We start from the raw sequence: 19,826 nt of genomic DNA on the forward strand, positions 1-19,826 counted from the left end.
CACACCTGCTTTAAATTTACCAATTTTTCATGCATCTTAACACCAACACCAAAATACATCTGAGCAAACCTGATGAAGCCAGGTGTAAAAACCTGTTGTTCACTCCAAAGTATTTTTGTGTTTGTTCTATTATTTCTGCTCTAGCCAACAGCTAAGAATAATTCTGCTGTGCAGAGGGCATCCACAACCTATGGCCCTATTTCTGTTTGGGAAAAAGTTATTCTGTTTTTAGCAGCTAAAAACCCCAGTGACGTACTTGGACAGTGCTGCACTCCCACCTCATGTTCCCAGTCAGCAGCACTAGCAGGGTATTATTAGCCTGGCAGAGGACTGAGAGAAGCAGCCCAGCCCAAACCTTCTGCAGACACACAGCTACTTATAGATCAATCAGCAACTCCATCTTTGTTTCATCTTGACCTCTGACTCTGTGTCTGTAACGCATTACACAGTACACAGCACACATGGCCCACACTCCCACACACACACACACACACACAATCACCCTCTCTCTGTCTCTCCCCTCCTCTCCCTTTTACCCTTTTCTCCTTCATGAATTGGTGCTAAATTGTCACACTGGAACAAGACTTTCCAGATCCCTCCTGCCAACCAGCAGGAAACCCTTTGTCTGGATTTAAACTGCCAATTCAAAATCAGACTTTATTCATCTACACTAGTATGTAGTAGTTCGCCTCTACATGGGAAATTGATGTGGATTGTTATTTTTCTCGGCCATAATTTAATGAGTCTTACAGGCCTTCATCAGGGGCAATTTGAGACAGGATGTGTTTGGAAGTAAAAAATATTTCATGCATTGTGTGGATTTTGGGTAAAATGTGATGGAAACTTACCAGCTTATCCCTCTGCTTGCTATATTTCAATAAATTCCCTGAGGGTTGTTCTGTGGTGGATTTTAGCTGCCCACAGAGCCTCTCAGTGGCATATTTCTCCTGGTCCTCAGAATTACTCATCAGATCTGAAAAGTTCCTCTGCGGAACCAGACATTACTCATGAAGGATCTGATGAAACCAACTTGAAATGGTGTTAACAAAATATTAGGTCTACCTGAACAAAATGGATGAAATTTTTTTTAGCTGAGGAAACAACCTGCCTACCAGTGTGCTGCGACCATGTTTGGGTGGATGCACACTACAAGAGACTCTAACTACATGTAGGCTCAAGCAAATTCAGAGGACTGCGGTGAAAATGTTATCGCAGTTTCTCTCTTGGAGATGGAGAACAATAATTTTAAAGGATAAGGCTGGTGTTTTTTAATACATTTCTTACCATCAACAAATCCTATGAAAATAACAAAATCAGCAATGAATTTGTTTTGCTAACAAGTCTCGTCCATGTAGCCGGTGCCCAATACAGCCATGTCCCAGTAGCCATAGAACATTAGAAAAACTATTAAAAACACATCAAAGAGCCATGCCATTGCTCTGGGCAACATATTTCATCACGACGCACCGGGCCAGCCAACTTTTTCCTCAGACAACTTAATAAGCCGACCGTAAACATGTTTTCCATCTCAGGAAAGTAGTTCCGTAGCGCCGAAAATAGTCCCTGTCGTAATGAAGAATTTGTTGCCATTTGAATTTGATTTGATAATAACTACAATAGCCTGACTTTTCGTGGTAACAGTTAGTGATTTTTAAAATTGAAACTATGTCTTTGTGAGCTGTATTTAAAGGTTTATAGCTTACAATTGGAGCCAACTGCTATTCACACGGCGGCCATTTTGAACACTCAGGGTGGGAAACTCTGCTCTACACTTAGTATTTCACAGATTCACACTGAAAAAACAAATGTATCTGAAGAATCAGAGGGATATTGGTTCACATTTTAATGTATTTGGCATTATCTCTACCTACCAGTCTAGTCTAGGCAGCTAGCTAGTAGCTAACTAACTAGTAAGCTAACTAGCTAACTGTTCGTCTATCTGAAGCCCTCACTGTGTTAACGCTAGATTTATGCCGATCTTCCAGGTGGAATTTCCCACCCGATTGTTCAAAATGGCTGCCGTGTGAATAAGGTCAATGACTTCCAGTTTGAAGGCTAAAAAGGGAATGTGGGAAGTCGGAAAGTAATGGGAGTAGAGCAAACGCATTGTTGATTTTGTTATTTTCATAGGATTTTTTGACAATAAGAAATGTATTTAAAAACACCAGCTGTATCCTTTACGTTTGGTTGTGCAGGTAATTTTGATGCTTAGAACACACACCAGGCAAGGTGGAGACATGAGGCTTTTCTAAAAACTAAGAAAATTCAAATCACACACACTCTTCTCTTTTATTTTACTGATTCCACCAAATGTTTTCGGCAACATGGCCTTCCCTGACGAAGGCCACCAAAGGAAAACATTTGGTGGAATTTGTAAAAGAAAAGAGTGCGCAACTTAGCAAACTGGGCAGAGGGTAGCAGAGTTCTTTCTTTGCCATTTAAATTTGTCTGTTATCTAAACTGCAATCTGAAAAACTGTGGTTCTTTGGCTCTGCCCATTGAGGTTTAACTCAACCAATAACATTTCTTCCTCCAGAGCAGCTCTGCCTCCAAGAGATGTCTGCATTTCCACATCAAACCAAAACAACCCCTTCGATATAAGAAAACAAACAAGCATAGAACAAGTGATGCTTCATAAACAGTCTCATCTCCTATGATTATTTTTAGCAGCAGAAACATTAGCCCACCAGTCATCATTAGTTGGACAAAAAAATCCATAGCTGATCTTACCTTCCATCTAGGGATGGGTGTGAAATGGGCCTTGAAATAGACAGCAGATAGTAGTGATCAGAATGAATGCGTGACCTAAATGTCAAGGCTTTTTAAAAGACTCATTGTCTAAACAAGTAGAGGGTCTGCCATTCAGGGTCAGGGTCTGCCATTACTCTCAGTGGGGTCAACATGTAGAGTATCATAGTCTTGTTTGCACACTTGAAACTTCACTCCCCTCTTTCAGCCAGCCATGCCTTGCATCCCTGTTATTGATGGTACAGTAAGGTTTCTGAACTGCTGAGTGAGCAGTTTCAAGCCAGAGGGTCGGCCATTCCTTTGCTGTTTTATCATTTTTATTGTCTCTGATAGTTGGCACAATGGCGCGTTTCTGAAAGGCTGAGCACTTGGACAGGCTGTTTCAAGCTATAGTGTCAACCATCAGGTTAGTTTATTGTTGTGGGGATTGATGTTGTGGTTTAAATTTAGTGGGTGAGATGGTATTTGTTAAGTGTCAGCCTAAGTGTGGGTGCAATGTCACTATACAATTTCCATACTTGCTGGGGGTGGGGGATTCGGAGGGCTGTGTGAGTAGGGTGACAGCCATTGAAATGATAGATGGTCTTGGTCTTCCCTTGGGCTCCCTTGAGGATAAGTTTGGTGATTTCTGACTTATATATAATTTGTCTCCTACATACCTGTGGTACTTGGACCCGCAGACAATATTGGCTCCAGAGTCAGCTCTCGGTTGAAACAGCAAGCTCCCATTGCCTCTTGCTGCTAACAGTGAGCCCAAACGGGGTATCTCAAATCAAAATATCTACAAAAAAGCCCGTCTGTGAAAAGGATATGGCGACCAACCGATGTATTTATATTCACAGTCCGGAAAGCAGCAGCACCACACCATTTACACTCAGTAGATAGTCTGTACTGTAGCCTATAACACTGATCAATGAGGTCTGAGTAGGAAGGAAAGGGCAGGTGATGATTACAGATGAATCACACCCCTATTTAGTGTATATGAGCTGTTACCATCAGGCAGACGGTATGGGTGCCATCCCTCTGAACCAGGCTTGTAGATAATTTTTTCCTACCATTACTGCACTGCTGAACAAATTCTAATGATATGTTGAGTGTAGGTCTATAATAATGGGGTGTGTCCTGTTGTTGCACTCAGGTGGTGGTGCTGTTGTTGTTATTGAAGTTGTCATATTTATCTGACAATTGCTGTATGGCACATCATGAATTTCCGAAAGGACCAGTAAATATATATATCTATCCAGTGTGCCTTGCAGTGTCTGGGTCCTCTAACTGACTGAACTAAATTAAAAGATTCATAAAAGTTCATAAAATCAATAATAAAAGAGGAGGCAGTTGGGCAGCAGATGTGGATGATAAAATCACCAAGAATAAGAACTCAATCATAGCTGGGCATAATGACAGCCAGTAGCTCAGAGAATTCTTCGATAAAACCAGAGTTGAGTTTTGGAGCCCTGTAGATTAAAGCACAGAGTAAAGGAGCCTTGCCATTTAACAGGAAACTTAATATCTCAAAGGTAGAAAAGCTGCCGAGATAGGAAAACATTTATAGATAACACTACGAATTACTGCAAGGCCACCTCTACGGCCTGACGGTCTGGGCTGAACAAGAGAAGGAGGACAAGCTTCAGTTAATGGGACACAGTCACCTGGGCTCAACCATGACTCGGTAATCATGAAGAAATCTATGTTGTTTGACATAATAAAATCATTGTAGATGAATGACTTATTTGCAAGTGACCAAACATTTAACAACCCAAAGACATCATGAAAATCTTACTCTCGCGATAACAGAGACATGGGTCCAGATAAAACTACGTTGTTATAAGACTTAACAGTCTTTACAATAGACCTAGGTAGACCTAGACCTACAAAAACCTAGGTAGTCTAATTCTGATTCTCCACATGGGGAATCATTATTTGTGCCAGCATGAATTATGATAGTACTCACGCTGGGATACTTCCTAATCAGAGCAGGCAGTTTCTGGCTGACATCAGCGAGGCAAACTCCCAGGAGTCATTTGACTGCCGCTTGGGGGGGAGCGAACTCCCACTGTCCCCCTCCACCGTCCATAGCACAAACTTTTTAAAAACATCCAAGTGTGACAAAAATGTCTGTTGGTAGAGGGAGTCAAATGATCTCAGAGAGGGTGACAGCGAGGCAGAGGGAGAAAGCTCTAGGTCAAGCTAGAGACTTATTCTGGGCAGAGAGATGGGTGCAGCATTTTCTCTGTTCAGCAATGTGCGTTTCCTCTCACGTCCCCTCCAGGATAGTACTATGGGATGTATTTGTGTGACAGATAGAAAGAGTTACCTTCAAGGGAATTTTCATAAAATATTTTCTGTCTAACAGCAGTATTAGGTTAATATGTACAGTATGCAGTCAGCAATGTAAATTTTATTAATCAAACCATTATTTTTGTACTCATTGTAGTGCTGTTGTCCACTCTCTCTGTTAAAATGTTTCATAATTGGAAGATTGGCAGTTTGAAGTTAAAGAAACATTGTACAGACCGACTGTGGATCAATTAACATACTCCAGATTTCAGGACCAAACAAGGAACATGTACTGTAACTGGCAAAACTCGCAATGATCTCATATCACATGTCATACATACCACATATCACATATCACATAAAGTATACTGAACGGGATGAGGTAGCAGACATTGAGCATATCAGAGTTCCTAAATTTAAAGGACATGACGGACAATATACAAATGGCTCACGAATTAGGTGCATGTGAAAATCTAAACCAGACTGAGGAACAGGAAAACCTCAGAAGATTTAGTGAACCAAACACAAATCGCCTACCATGTGAAAAACTAAACTAAAATAAACTAAAAAGTAGTTCTTTTCTCCCTTTCATAATTCAATTTGTGGCGGAGGTACGTATTTAAATTTGTGGCAAAGGAATGTATTTTTAAAAAAAAATACCATCAATAATGGCCACTATAGCAAGTGAAATCCAGGAAGCTCACTCTATCGGCCATGCAAGATTAAATAAACATGAACACCACTGCATGGATCAAGGCACGAGGATACATTGAGGGGCTTCTGAAGTACAAAACAATACTTACAGCTCAGATATTCCTCAGAATATTTGAGGTCATATCACCACTCTCAAAATACCTCCAAAAAAGTGGAATGGACATCCTGTCTGCTCATTGAATGATTGTGTCCACAGAGGAACAACTGAAAGGAATGGCAAGAGATTTTGACAAGGGCAAGACAGCTGCAGACACATTTGTTCAGTGGGCCAACAGTAAGGTACAGGAGCAGGATGAGGAAACAGAGCTGGAGGCCACTCTGCCAGAGAAAAGGGCTCAGAAGAAAAAAACCATACCTGCAGAGATGGCTCAAGATGAGACTTTTACTGAGGCAGAGAATGCCTACAGGATTGCTGTCCATAATCAAATTATGGATACAGCGATAGAGAGCATCCATCGGCGATTCCTGAGTCATGGCATTTTGTATACCGACTGGGCTCTTCTGGACCCTAAAAACTTCACCCATGCAACATCCAGTGCCAGTGGTCTCAGAGCTAAGCAACAGTAGAGCATGCTACAGAGCATGCTCAGGAGTGGCTGGCTGAACAGTGGAATAGGTTAAAAATATCTAGACTAGAAGAGTACAGAACCAGGATAGTGGAAGATGGACCTGAAGGAGACGATGACAAGGTGGAGATGATGAACAAGAACTGCTCATCATCTGTTGCTACCATATTCTTCAGACTGTTACACCACATCCTTGGCCTTGCTTGCAAGTTCCTACTCACCCTGTCAATCACCCAGGTAGCTTGTGAGTGGAGCTTCTCTACTGTGAAATACATCAAGAGTAGGCTCAGGAGCACTCCATCTCAACAGCACCTTGAGGATTTTATCCTCATGGCTACTGAGTGAGATGCTTTAATGTCCCTGGATAGTGACCTGGTCATAGATGGCCAGGTGAGCTGCTGCGGAAACTGTTAATCCTATGAGGTAGGAATATTTTTATTTTTATTTTATCCTAAGACTTGCCTACTTAGCATTATTTTCACTTCAACAAATCTTTTTGTATTACCTCTTTTACTGACCCATCAGAAGGTTCCAGAGATTTGTGCCCACCTTTCTTCCAGTGACATTTGATCTCAAATAAAGCCAACTTGATATGATCTCCAACGTAATATCATCTGATCCAATGTGATATGATCTCCAATTTAAAGCCAGCCTCATCCTTCTAAGAGCACTACATGTACTTTTTAGTGAGTACTCTTGGTTAACTATTAGACATCTATTTTAGTCAGAGGATGCTCCGTATGGCCCAGGACGTCTCGTGGATGGAACACATAAACAATGTTGACCTCTACGCTGGTCTACCGCTGGTGACCACAAAGATACATCAAAGTAGACTGAGGCTCGCCGGCCGTAGCGTGCGCCATCCTGACCTCATCGCTTCAAAACTTGTCCTCTGGGAAACCATGCATGGTAAAGCCACACGTGGTGCTAGGAGGATAACATACTTGGACGTGCTGAAGAAGGACACTGGCTACGTCAGCACTGATGAACTGCGCTCTGGCATGCTGGACCGGGACGTGTGGAGAGGTGTCATCTCAAGGGCCAAGTTGCCCCAGGGGACTCGACATGATGATGATGATGATGACAGAAAGCCAGTATGGGCTTTCTGTGGGCTGCCATGGGAAAGCCCACAGAAAACCCACGCAGGCCCATGCCCTGCATGGGCAAAGCCACAGTGGGCCCGATTGGGCTTTCTGTGGGCTGCCCACAAAAAACCCATATGAGGCCCATAGGTGGGAACTGGGACTGTGGGCCCCGCATGGGCAAAACCACAGTGACCTTCTCTCCCCTGGCTATATAAGGTACTGTCATGTGCCATACTGACTTACTAAAATGTCTTTGTCACACATACGTAGACTCCCAGACCAGTGGTATTTTCTTTTGAAATCCCATACTTGTGTAGAATAATATATAGTAGAGCAAAAGATCACTACTGCCGCACAATTCCGCCAAAGCAAATGCATGCACAGCACAGGTGGGGGATAAAAATGTATGTCTATGTTTGGAGCATGGAAGTTTGGAGCTCCTGGAGAGTGAATTGCCCAGATTGCTAGTAAGATCAAGTGAAGAATGATGTCAATTAGAATGCCTTCTGAACAAATTAAAAATTACTGGCCAATAAACTATGCTTGTGTCATCATGCTTGATTATATCCTGTTCTTTCTTTGAACACTGAAGTATATTAGTTACAACCATGGATCCTGTGGATAATAATTCACAGCCACTGATTGACTGTACGGATCCTATTGGTTAATTCACTTATTCATTCTTAATCAGTGTGACTCCATCATGTTGAATAGGCATATCAAAATTGTGCCTCTCACTTCAATCCAAGCTCCAACATTTGGAAAATCGGAAGGTGATGCCAGTTGTGAGTCCATTCACTGTGTCTATTGTTTTTTACGGTCTATGATGCCAACTCATCCTTCTCAGACATCAGCCAGTTCAACACATTCCAGGAGCTTCTGAAAGCCACAGCACAGCCATTACACGGGGCAGCCTCTGGAGTTGGCTACCCAACAGCTGGTGATTTCAGAGAGATGAAATCAATACTCCTCAGACAAGTGCAACTGGAAAGCTTCCCCGATGACCATACTCAGCCACCATCAGCAGCCATCTGTTGACCCTGTCCCCGGAGTTGGATGCAGATACTTAGCTAATTTAGGTTGCAGATTGTCTCCACCAGTGTGACTTTGATCCAGTTTTACTTCACTCACCAACTCATCAGATCACTAAGCTGCTAATTAAGCACAATTACGACCAGTTAAACCAACTGGGTCCAGAGCATGTTTTTGCGGAAAACTGGCAATGCTACTGGATCCTAAGAGGCAGGGAAGCCATCTGAAAATTCCAACATCTTTGCACTGAATGGCAAAAATGGTCTGCAAATCCTGTCAACCTGCCGTATGAAAATGGCTGACTTGCTCCCTAACAGCCGAAACTCTTACGTCCAGCAGGGTCAAAGGGAATGGACTGTTTTGGTCCCTTCATGGTGAAAATTGGTCAGCAGCCATCATATTTTCTCCCTCTCCAAGCAGAAAGGGTGCTGCTATGTTCCTGTTTACTGCGTGTTTCAATTTAACTCTAAATTTAGCTGTGTGTGCAGCTAAGAGTATGTTTGAATGATCTCTGCTACATAAACTCATTTGTGCTGTGTAATACATTTGTCACATTTTATCAAGTCACTAGTTTACACACATCACATCACACTTTTATAATAATAGTTTTATAACTTAATAAATTCTATGTCCCTCAATGGCTGCTGGCTCTGTTTCCAGTGGTGCATATGTGTTGCTCTGTACTACCTGAATGATGGGTTGCATTTGTCCATATCAGCAGATAAACCCAGGCAATCAGAGTAATTATGGTGTCCTAATGATGAGGGACATGGGCCTGAGTGATTAACAACAGAAAACCTCCTTCCAAGGTTGAGCCCAAAAACTAGCAAGACCGCAAGATGCAAGGTACCACCACACCATCTGAGTGTGTGTGTATATATTTATTTGTTTCTGTGCATGTGAGAGAGAATGGGAGAGAAACAGAGATAGAGTGAGAGAGAAATACAAACTAGTTGTGTGTGTGTGTGTGTGTGTGTGTTTGTGTGCGTGTGCATGTAGTTTGCATGTCAGTTCAAACTTTACCTTGTGCACATTTTCTAATTGTGTGTCTTTGACTGTTCAATACTGAAGGTCTGAGTTTGCAAACTCTTTAAAGACAAACATAAAGCTTTACTTCAATATGCCCAGGCTATGTTAAACTTGAGTCTGTCTTGTTGTTTAGTTGATCAAATCTGGTACACAGTTCAGTTGTGGAATAGCTCAAATATCTGGAGTGACTGAAAAAACAGAATCAGGTCATTTATGAATTCCAGTTGTAGCCTGAGTTGTTCATTTTTACCCTTTTACATTTTCAGAGATAGTACAAGGCTGAATGCAGTTCAATACAAACCAAGGTTCAAGTGAGTAATAAGTAAACTGGAAGCTCTCGGAGTAAAACATTTCAAAGGCTCCTGACAACATATCCAAGGCAGATAGAACACGAAAAAGTGGATAACAATCTAAACTCTACTCTACACACTGAATGCAGTTTGATTAGGTTTATTTATCTTTCTTCACTCCAGAAGTACAGTAAAAACAATGGCCTGAGTGTGCTCAATAAATATGTTTAAACTGTTCCTTTTGATTTGGAATAAAAGCACAATGCAACCAAATCAACAAAAACATTTGTTAATACTCCCACAAAGCTATCAATAAATGCAACAGTCAATCCCACTGAAATACACATTTTGAAGTGTTCATTTAGCTAATAGACTTAAATGGAGTTCTACTGAGTTGAAAAATTCATGTTATTCCAGTGGCCAAGGACAATATAGTCTTAGCTTCAGCAGACAATGAATAGGATCCTGACTCTGTGGAACCTTAAATTTGACATTTGAGCTCTTCCACCCCGTTATGTGTTGGTTCAGAACTGTTTGAATTACTGGAATAGAAACTCATTCATGGTTCCACAAAGTAGCCTATAGCAAACCTCCAAACTCTGCAGTCAAATGACACATCAAATTAAAGTTCTATGTTTTCCAGCTATTGTATTTAGGTGTTCACAAATATGGACTAAACTGTCCATAGGAAGAACATATTCAGTGGTATTCCCCTTTAATTTGTTAGTTTGTCTACCAGAGAAATTCGGATTTGTGTGTTTTCATCCCGGAACCCTTACATTCAGAATCCCTCCCTAAGATTCACTCTGGAGATGAAGCCAGCCTCCGAAATACCGTCTTCTGGCCAGGCATAACTAAGAAGATGTCAGCAAATGTAGCATCTGCAACTCCTGACAGGAAAAAATGTCAAAAGAGACACTAACAGCTCACCAAATACCCAGCCTTCCCTGGTCCAAAGGACTTGTCCAATGTGCATGGATCTCAGTACCTAATAATGCCAGACTGTTACTCTGGGACACTGGGAGCTGGATGAGCTCACAGACACGACAGCTGCCACTGAAACTGAGTGCTGCAAATGTCAGTTCAGCAGGCATGAAATTCCTCACATTGCCATAACTGGCAGTGGACCCCACTTCTCCGGCATGGATTTTCAGACTTTTGCCAATGCATGGGATCCCAAACATGTAACATCATCTCCATATCACAGCCAAAGCAACGGCAAAGCTAAATCGGCTGTGAAGAGTCCCAGGACGCTGTTGAAGAAGGCAGCACATGCGGGGGAGGACCGATGGGAAGCTCCATACTAGCATGGAGGAGCACTTCTACAAAGGGGCTTCACAGCTCTCCAGCTCAGCAGCTCCTGTCTAGATGCACACATGTTTCTGCCCTCACATGCCTCACAGTTAGTCTGAGGTGGTGCGGAATGTACAGGGAAAATGGGTTAATCTGCCGGGAACAGAAAGTGCTGCATGGGCTTCCACCTCTGCAGTGTGCACAGGCTCACTGGCCAGACTAGTGGAACTCTTCTTCCCTGAGTGTGACTGTCTGCGATGGGTCTAAAATATCACGATTGGTTGTGTTGCCTTGTCGGAAAGCATCTCCATTTCCTTTTCCAGTTGATTACAAATGTAAGGTTTAGCAGTTAAGTTAATTCATATATTTTAGTTACTTTACAAAAAATATATTTATTATGTTTACACAGTTAACTATTTACATATTTATGTTTACACAATTATTACTTACATATTTACATGTTTAAATCCTTACATCTGCATTTTTAAAACAGCTGTAATAATCTGCTGAATCTACCTCTGTGGTTCCCTCACTTTTACCTTAGTTTAAGTCCTTGCTTCTGATTGGTTAGTTCAGACACATGGGAGTCAGAACAAGGAAGTGTGGTTGTTGTAAAAAGTAATGTGTGGAGAAAAGTGAAGTGCTGTTTAATATCCGTCTCCATCCGGCTGTTTCTCTTCCTTGAGAGTGATCCAACCACCACCTATCGAACCCTCTCGTTACACCACAGTTGTTTTCTGAATTTCCCTAGGTCACGGGTATCTCTTTAATCTTCATTCGCCCCCACTGGCATGGGGTCAGTAAACGATTTTGGGCAAGTTTGCCTTCACTCTAAGTACACCGCTGCCTTAAAACGTCTTGTGTTGCCCTGTGATCATTATGTCAAAGGTTCCGCCATTGAACAACAGCATACTTTACTTCTTTACTCGTTTCTCCGCTGCCAGTGGGGTGGTCAAGTGTTTTTGGGTCATCCCATGGGTCCGCACACTACACACTACTTCTCTTGCCCTCTGATTTTTACTCAGTGTAGCACCCTTTAGTGAATCAAATGTTTTTTTTATTCCAGCCTCCTTTCATTTCTACCAAAACTGCTTCCCTTTCAACTAAAATGCTTTCACATACACTAGTGAAATGCTCTGATACTTGGGCTGCAGTTTTTTTTTTTTTCTTTTTTGTGTTACAGCAGAGTGTTTCAATAGTGTATATGAGTGTTTCAGTAGTGTATGCAAGAGTGTTTTGTCAGTGTATAAAAAGCATGTTCAGCAATGGGAGAGTCGCCGATGTGTCACCAGGTGTCCGGCGAACGGCGTTTTCGGCACTGATGGGTACCAGAGCGACCGGGGCTTGGATCGGGAGGATCAATGTGGGCCGTGGGCGCGGTGGAGAGGGCAGCGGCGGAGAGAGGAGACGGGACGCGATGGAACGGAGATCAGTATGGATGTATGGACTATTAATCTGTATATTAACAGTCTACAGCGGAGTTAGTTACACCATTGGTCGGCCGTGGCACGTGGCATACCCATACGGTCCAGCTGTATACTAGGTTTTGACCTAGTCTTGTTCAGTAGTGTATACATTGGTGTAGTGCAGGGTATACGCAGGTAGACGGCGTATACTTATTTTTCAGTTGGCATTGGGTATACCCACTTCTAAATCCCTTCTGATGCGCATCATTCAGTAGTGTGCTGCAAATTTTTGGCTGGACCGCAACAGCAGGGCCAGTCCTATAAACACGAATGTCTGTCACTGACTGAGTGATCAAGTTACACCATTGGTCGGCTGTGGCACATGGCACATCATAGGATCACAGAGCCAGAAATGTAAGTTTAGTTTTCTCCGCCAGCTTGTTTCTCCGCTGAGATCGGGAGCCGTTTCTCCCACACAGTAAGCAGGCTGACCAATATCATGCATGTAAGCTGAAGCTAACTGAAACTAAAGTAGAATCTATACAATTATATCATATCGCTGTTTATTTCAATGCATATGCACGAGCTCAGTCCACCTGACAGCCCTCTGTTCTGCTGGCTGACCAATATCATGCATGTAAGCTGAAGCTAACTGAAACTAAAGTAGAATCTATACAATTATATCATATCGCTGTTTATTTCAATGCATATGCACGAGCTCAGTCCACCTGACCAGTCCATCTGTACTGCTGGCAGAATAGAGGGCTTACTGCCGATGCTTCCCGGTCACGGTTCCGGCCAGTGCCGATAGCTGGGCGCCAATTTGTTCCCGGTGATCCGGCCGAGATTTTGGCGGGGGTCCCAAAATGTATAATTATGTAGTTGTCTCACCCTATAGTCTGTGGGCCAGTATTGATTGCAAAATCTGCACCTCTTCTGTGGCTAATGTTAAATTCATAATGATCCTTACTCCCTGAAGTCGAGCAGCAGAAGTTAAGTGACAATGTGCAAATACTAGCCTAATGGCCCATTTTTGGGTGAACTAAATATGCAAGAGTAGTCTTACATGTCACTGTTTATAACAGGGTGTTTATCCTTTGCTGGACGGGCCGCTTTAAAAAAAAAAAAAATTGGGCATAAACTAAGAGTATACCCACTTCTCCAGGCACCACTACACCACTGAGTGTATATGAGCATAATGCGCTTTAGTTGTGTTTATGAGTGTTTCAATAGTATATGTGAGAGGGTTTCATGACATTTCAATGTGTAAGCATCTCATGTATGTATGTGAGAGGTAAAATGTGAGTATGTGCAAGTTGCAGTTTGAATTATGTCCTATAAGGCCTCTCATAGGCTGAACCGTGGAAGCAACACCTGCATGTTGATAGTGTTTGTCTATATTGGTATCACAGACAATCTCATTTTCTTCTTATCTGCACATCCTGTACAGGCCTGAGGTAATGACGAACTGACTCACATTGAGACATTACACAGATCAGATCGAAACCTAGACATAACAAAACACCTAGCGATAAAGGACAACCCTAAATTACCAGAACCTAATCTGAGCCCAGAGCTGACGAAGGATAAGAGTTTTCTGTGGAAAAATTACTTTGTGCTCTACTTGCACCAGATCTTGCATCTCTCACACAAAGTAAATCTACTTTTATGTAATTTTATGTACATGACACATACCTGTAGTTGACATAATGTGATTTTTTTTTTATTCTGTTCTCTGGGTGCTGTTGCTTTATGACTCATGATTCTAATGTTGTACACTGTGATTCTCTTAGGATGTCTACTAAATGTATTTTTTGGTACTTTTACCGCATTGTTTTGACCATGGTGTTAGTCACAGAACAGCAGAGTCACTGAATTTAATAAATAAAAGGCTCACATGAACAGGCTTGCTACATTGCTCCTGCACCAGGAGGAATTATTTGGAAAATTCTTAAGTATTATTGCAGAAAATATCTTGGAGGTTTATTCAGTGTCTGCCACTATAGTGTGCAGGCATCATTTTCATTTACAACATCAGTAAAGGAGCTTTATTCCAGTGTGTGGATGACTTGTTTCATTAAATGTCAAGTCCCCTACCCAGCACTTGGTCGAAGTAACTTGGTTGATATGTGCATCACTACTTCTCTTCTAATATATGCAGCTGCTGACAAATCTGTGGTGATTTTTCTGAGGTAATGATCACTGTGTCAGTCAGCATTACATCAAACACCATACGTACACCATAATCTAATTGAAACAAATTTCTTCCTGCACCTGTATTACACACTGCCGAGGAACAGGAACATCACACACACACACAGACACACACACACAAACACATGCACATACATACACACACACACACAAAACAGATTACATCCAAATGAAACACTACCCAGACACACAGACAGACAGCCCTAGAAATGACTCTGCAGCCTCAGACACTATTTTACCTCAAATGAATCTCGGTGCTGCAGTTAGGGGAAACACATCTATCAACAACAGCCTTTCACTAAGAAGGGAGCATGTTGCAATCAGCTTGTGTCGCAATCGTGTATCCCCATGCCAATCGGCTGACGGAACAAAGCACTGGTGTCATGCTATGGCTGGCAGAGAGACAGAGAGAGAGGACAACTTCGGAGAAAAAGTAGCTACAGGCTGACTGGCAGATGAGCTAACAGCACTAAGTTCTACCGTAGTAAATGAGAAGTGACTGCAGCAGACTGATTTCAACCAGAAGGCTTCAGCTCAATATCACTCAGAAACTATCCCTTTCCTTCTGTGGAGAATGTCAATTCTAGTTCTCCCCTGAACCCACTTCTGAGATGTAAGAAAGTGCACACACACGCACACTCACAGAATGCAGTCTAGTCAGAGTAATTTTGTTAGGAATAGATTTTTCCCGGTATGAACTGCGACAACAGACTTGCTGCTGTGGGACATACAACAAACCAAACTAATTGCAATGAGACAAAGGAGATAAATATTGAATGTGCTCTATAACAAATGAGCTGAAAATGTTGACAGAAACTCCACTCTAATATTGTATGACATTTGTCTAGTTTATGATGAATGGTTCAATGGATGCTGGTGCTTCATGTACTCCAAAACTTAATTAAACAAGGAAATACTGATACTGCATGTCACAGCTGAACTCAGTGTGGAAGATCTACTGTGTATAAGGAGGTATGTGGGAGTCTACTGAAGTGTTTCATTATGAAATGAGAAATCCAAGTGATACCTACTATTACAAAATGATTGGCAGCACAAAATGAAAAGATCATGCCACTCTTTATGATATGCTATATATTGTGTGATCAGCTTCAGGTAATTATTTTGATTTATACATAATTTTGGAAATGAACTCATGTTAGGTGCATGTTCGGTGAGTGATGTTACATTGCTGTAGGGAACCTGTCTGTGTATTGAAAATCTATTTCTGTATCCATGCATCAGAGAGGTACTTAAACACCTGAAGCAAAGAGTGTGACCCACTTACCTGTTCAAGTCCTTTCTGTCCCCATTTTACAAAAGCCAGTAGACAGTGGAAAAAGAATGAGAGGAGGGAGGAAGGGAACAAGAGGCACTATACAGAAGGAACTGGTTCTGGACCGTTACACATGACCCTCTATAAATCAAGCTGTCCCTCAATTTAAGGTCAATAGCTTGCCCTTGTCCCCTCTTTCCTCTGCCTCATTTTTTCCATAAGCGGCTATCTGTCTCTGAATCTTTTACTGCCTGTCATAGTAATTCAGTTCAGAGTGGAGTCGCAGTTTGCCAACACACCACCACTATCTTATCCAGCTGTGATTTCACTGTGATCCCTTTCTCTCTGTCAAGGCATCCTTGTTTTCTCAAAAAACGAGAGGACCCAGGCCCCTGTTCCTACTCATTCACCTCATGTTTTCCCCCCTCCACTTTCTCTCCTGTGATGTAGTGTAGTGCCACTTATTTCCCATTTCCCTCTCATTCTCTTCTTCCAATCCTTCTTATGACCTAAATTCCCCCCTGGATGCTCATTAATTAGCTGATGAAAGTCTGCATCCCCCAGGGAGGGTGGGAGTATGAAAAAGCTCATTATAGGACACATCAATAAGGCGGGATTAATCATCCATTGGTGTGTGTGTGAGTGTGTGTGTGTGTATTAAATAGGCCTACAGGTGATGTAGCTCTCCTTTCATAATAATCTCTACACTCTTTACCAATCTCCCCCGAGTTCAGTATAATACAAATACGCTCTCCTTAACCCGTTTCTCTGATTCTGCTTCTCTCTCACAGTCATCCTCTCATCACATCACCCAAATCTCAGTCAAAAAAGCAATCACTTAACACATTCTACACTGCTCTCTACTCTATGGATTTATGGATCCCAGGATAGTGGTTTTCTTGAATGATAGCTAATGGATCTTTTCGCCTGCTCCCCTCCACAGGGAAACGAGAGCACGGGGTCAGTTACAGAACTGCACCCTTTAAGCTGGTTGGTGATTCACTGTCTTGCACAAGGAAACATCAGCAGGGCGGATGCCTGATGATCCAGGAGCCTTTCATCCTGGCTTTCATCCCCCGGTTGAAAGCCAGTCTAACAAATAGAGCGCCCTGCCACCCCATCTCAACAAGATGCTTTGCTATGCTTGATATATATATTTTTTATTCCATTCATCCTTTATTTACCCAGGCTAGCCTCATTAAGATAATAACTCATTAGGAGAGGCCTGCTGCAACAGCACAAAGCAAATTTATGCATTGCTGCGTTCATTAAAGTAAAACTTCATCAGTACTTATTTCTTCCTGGCTCCAGCTGGAAGTGTCATTACTCACTCCTCAATGCCAGTCCAATCTCTGCCAGAGCTCCGCGTGTCATTTTCCACTAGTTGATGAAGTAAGACTAAATAAAAAAGGCAAACACAAATCTCTTTGTTAATGGCTTTATCCTTTCTCTTATTCAGAAAGTCGACTAAGAACATTTCTACTTCACAGCAAACGAAAAATGAAAGGCACACAGCACTACAACAACCAACAGTGGTTTATTAGTAACAGTGGATTATCAAAAAACAGTATTTATCAAATAACATAAATATAGACACAGTTAATAGATGTTATACAGGCATATTGGTAAACTTTGTTTTCCATGCTAAACTAATCTGTAAAAACATGCCAGTGAAGGCACAGTGTCTGAAGGAGTGGTTCTCGTTCTGCAGGGGTCAGCTAAGGCTTTGTTACATTCACTTCATGGCACAGTTCCATACATTACTTAAGCACTTCATCCATTGCCACCTCCCATTTAATAAAGTAGCAAAATACTCATTCATTCTGCCAGACTCCATTAATTCATTGTGCCTGGTTGCTGGGTGCTACCCAAAACTACAAACATTGGTCAAACATTGACAATTTCTTCAAAAGTTCAGTAAACACTACAGCCTCAGTTGGTAACTAGCGACCTTTTCTTACTTACTCCCACATTCTGCATCCCAACTCCACTTATACAAAACCATATGGGATCTCCATACTATTTACCACAGGGATTTTTCATTGTCTACACAGGTAAGGCTACGGTATTACAGCATCAATATTAGAGTTAAGGCCACTGTTTCACACACTGCAGCACTTGAGGCACACAAGGTACAATGTCTATCTAAACGTATATAAAGACTTGCATTGATTGGCGTAATGATGTGTAAGTTAGCCTATAAAAAGGATATAGTGTAATATCGAGAGACAAGTTAATCCAAGCTATATAATGATCCATTAGTCCAATCGTGCATTGCAATACGCTTCTGGAATGATTGTCCAGCTGTCTTGGATTATGCCTGTGCATAAATGCTATAATAGCATCTGGAGTTTAGGCTGTGTTTACATTCATGGTTCAAATATGATTTACAAGGCTTTATTTATTTATTTCCTTTTTTTTTGTCTATAATATATGTATGTTACTAAAATCTGCTATTTTTAATCGGAGTCTACACATGCAAAAACCAAAAGGAAATTGACTTTCTTTTTTCTTTCCAGTTTAGAAAGCAACAAAAAATCTGATCCAAATCACTGAAAAACATATGATAAGCCTATAAGTCTTAACGATTCTTTACCTAAATCATGTGTGCTACAACATGCTCTTGTGAATAATTGACCAGCTGCCTCAGATTGCCCCTATAAATAAATTGTACAGAGGCATCTAGAGCTTAGAGTTCACCAAGCAGATCTGCACTGTCTGCTGCTCAGTCTGTGTCTGATAGATCCAAGACAGAAAACAGATGGGGAGAAGACTCTCTCGCCACCCCAGAGGAAAACTAGCGCTTTGAAGTGGCTTGCAGTGACTGCTTCCCTCTCTGTGCCTGGCGCATGGGGCATGACAAAACTGTGCCGACAGCCATGACCACAAAGTGTGCCGCTTGCTTTTCTCTCTCTTTTTAAAAAAATCTATCTTGTTTGCCAGGCATGAACAGTATGTGTTTGTGGGAGCATCTCTGTTGTAAGAGTGTTCATGTGCACACAGCTCTATTACATACATTGAATGTACAAAATATTACCACCACCTGTCTAATATTGAGTTGCACTGGCTTTTACACAGTCTATGTCTTGACTGTCTCAACGCTATCTTAAAAATCCCTAAACCTGTCTTCAGCTCCAGCATCTCTTCATGATTGAAGTGGATTTAATAAGTGTAATCAATCTAATAAATTCTATTTCATGGAAATAGGAGGTGCCCCTGATATTCTGTTAAATACTCCTTTGCCTCCACCTCTATCTCCTATCTCCCACTGGACTGGTATGACTCATGTAAAGGAACAGGGAACAGTCTTCAGTCTTCACCATCTCAATGTGAGAAATCTGTATACTTGCCGCTGCACTGGTATGCACTAGGAGTGCATAGCACTTGTGGCTGCTAAAGGTTTGACACTAGCTGCCTGTATTCAGTTGTTGAAGGGACTTTCCATTTGTCATGTCAGCCACACAGCCAACGAGGCCAAGTAATATAGGACAGAATGGTAATCAGAGTCACTGTGACAGTCTTAAGGGCAGGATGAGAAAATAGCCTTGTAGGCCGAGTCATGTGGGACAGACTGGAAGGCAAAGCGTGGCTAAGAAAGCCTGACAGGCAGGTTAAACTGTGATGGCAGAGGTCACTGGGTGGGTCTTTACTTGCTGGACTGTTTTGAGAGGGCCTCCGGGAACTGAAGTGTGGGAGTGGGCAAGTCCAGTGGACTGTCAGGGGCATCATGGGAGTTTGAGAGGTGGCTGTTGATGAGGGGAGGAATACGGTGCACACGTCTCGCCTCTAGCTCTTCATCCTGAGGACCAGAAGCAAGACTTAAGTCTCCATGCTAACATTGCATTTCATCAAATTACAGCATACACAACTCATCTAATTATAGAGAAAATGGTTAAAAA

The 19,826-nt window shown here is 42.0% G+C and overlaps 1 protein-coding gene across 1 annotated transcript in view; it reads right to left on the reverse strand.

Annotated features, from left to right (window-relative positions):
- Window positions 1-17,395: 17,395 nt before the first annotated feature.
- LOC139662168 (patatin-like phospholipase domain-containing protein 7) overlaps window positions 17,396-19,826 on the reverse strand; it is a 31,917-nt gene continuing 29,486 nt past the window's right edge. The window contains exon 36 of the mRNA XM_071540789.1: window positions 17,396-19,726. Within this exon, the coding sequence (XP_071396890.1) occupies window positions 19,574-19,726 (153 nt within the window). The 3' untranslated portion in view covers window positions 17,396-19,573. The remainder of the gene's footprint in view (window positions 19,727-19,826) is intronic.

The sequence above is a fragment of the Centroberyx affinis genome, unplaced genomic scaffold (genome assembly GCF_046629955.1).
Source record: "Centroberyx affinis isolate AG114_WGS23_722 - 3 ecotype Tasmania unplaced genomic scaffold, CSIRO-AGI_Caff_v1 ptg003720l_1, whole genome shotgun sequence".
NCBI lineage: Eukaryota > Metazoa > Chordata > Actinopteri > Beryciformes > Berycidae > Centroberyx > Centroberyx affinis.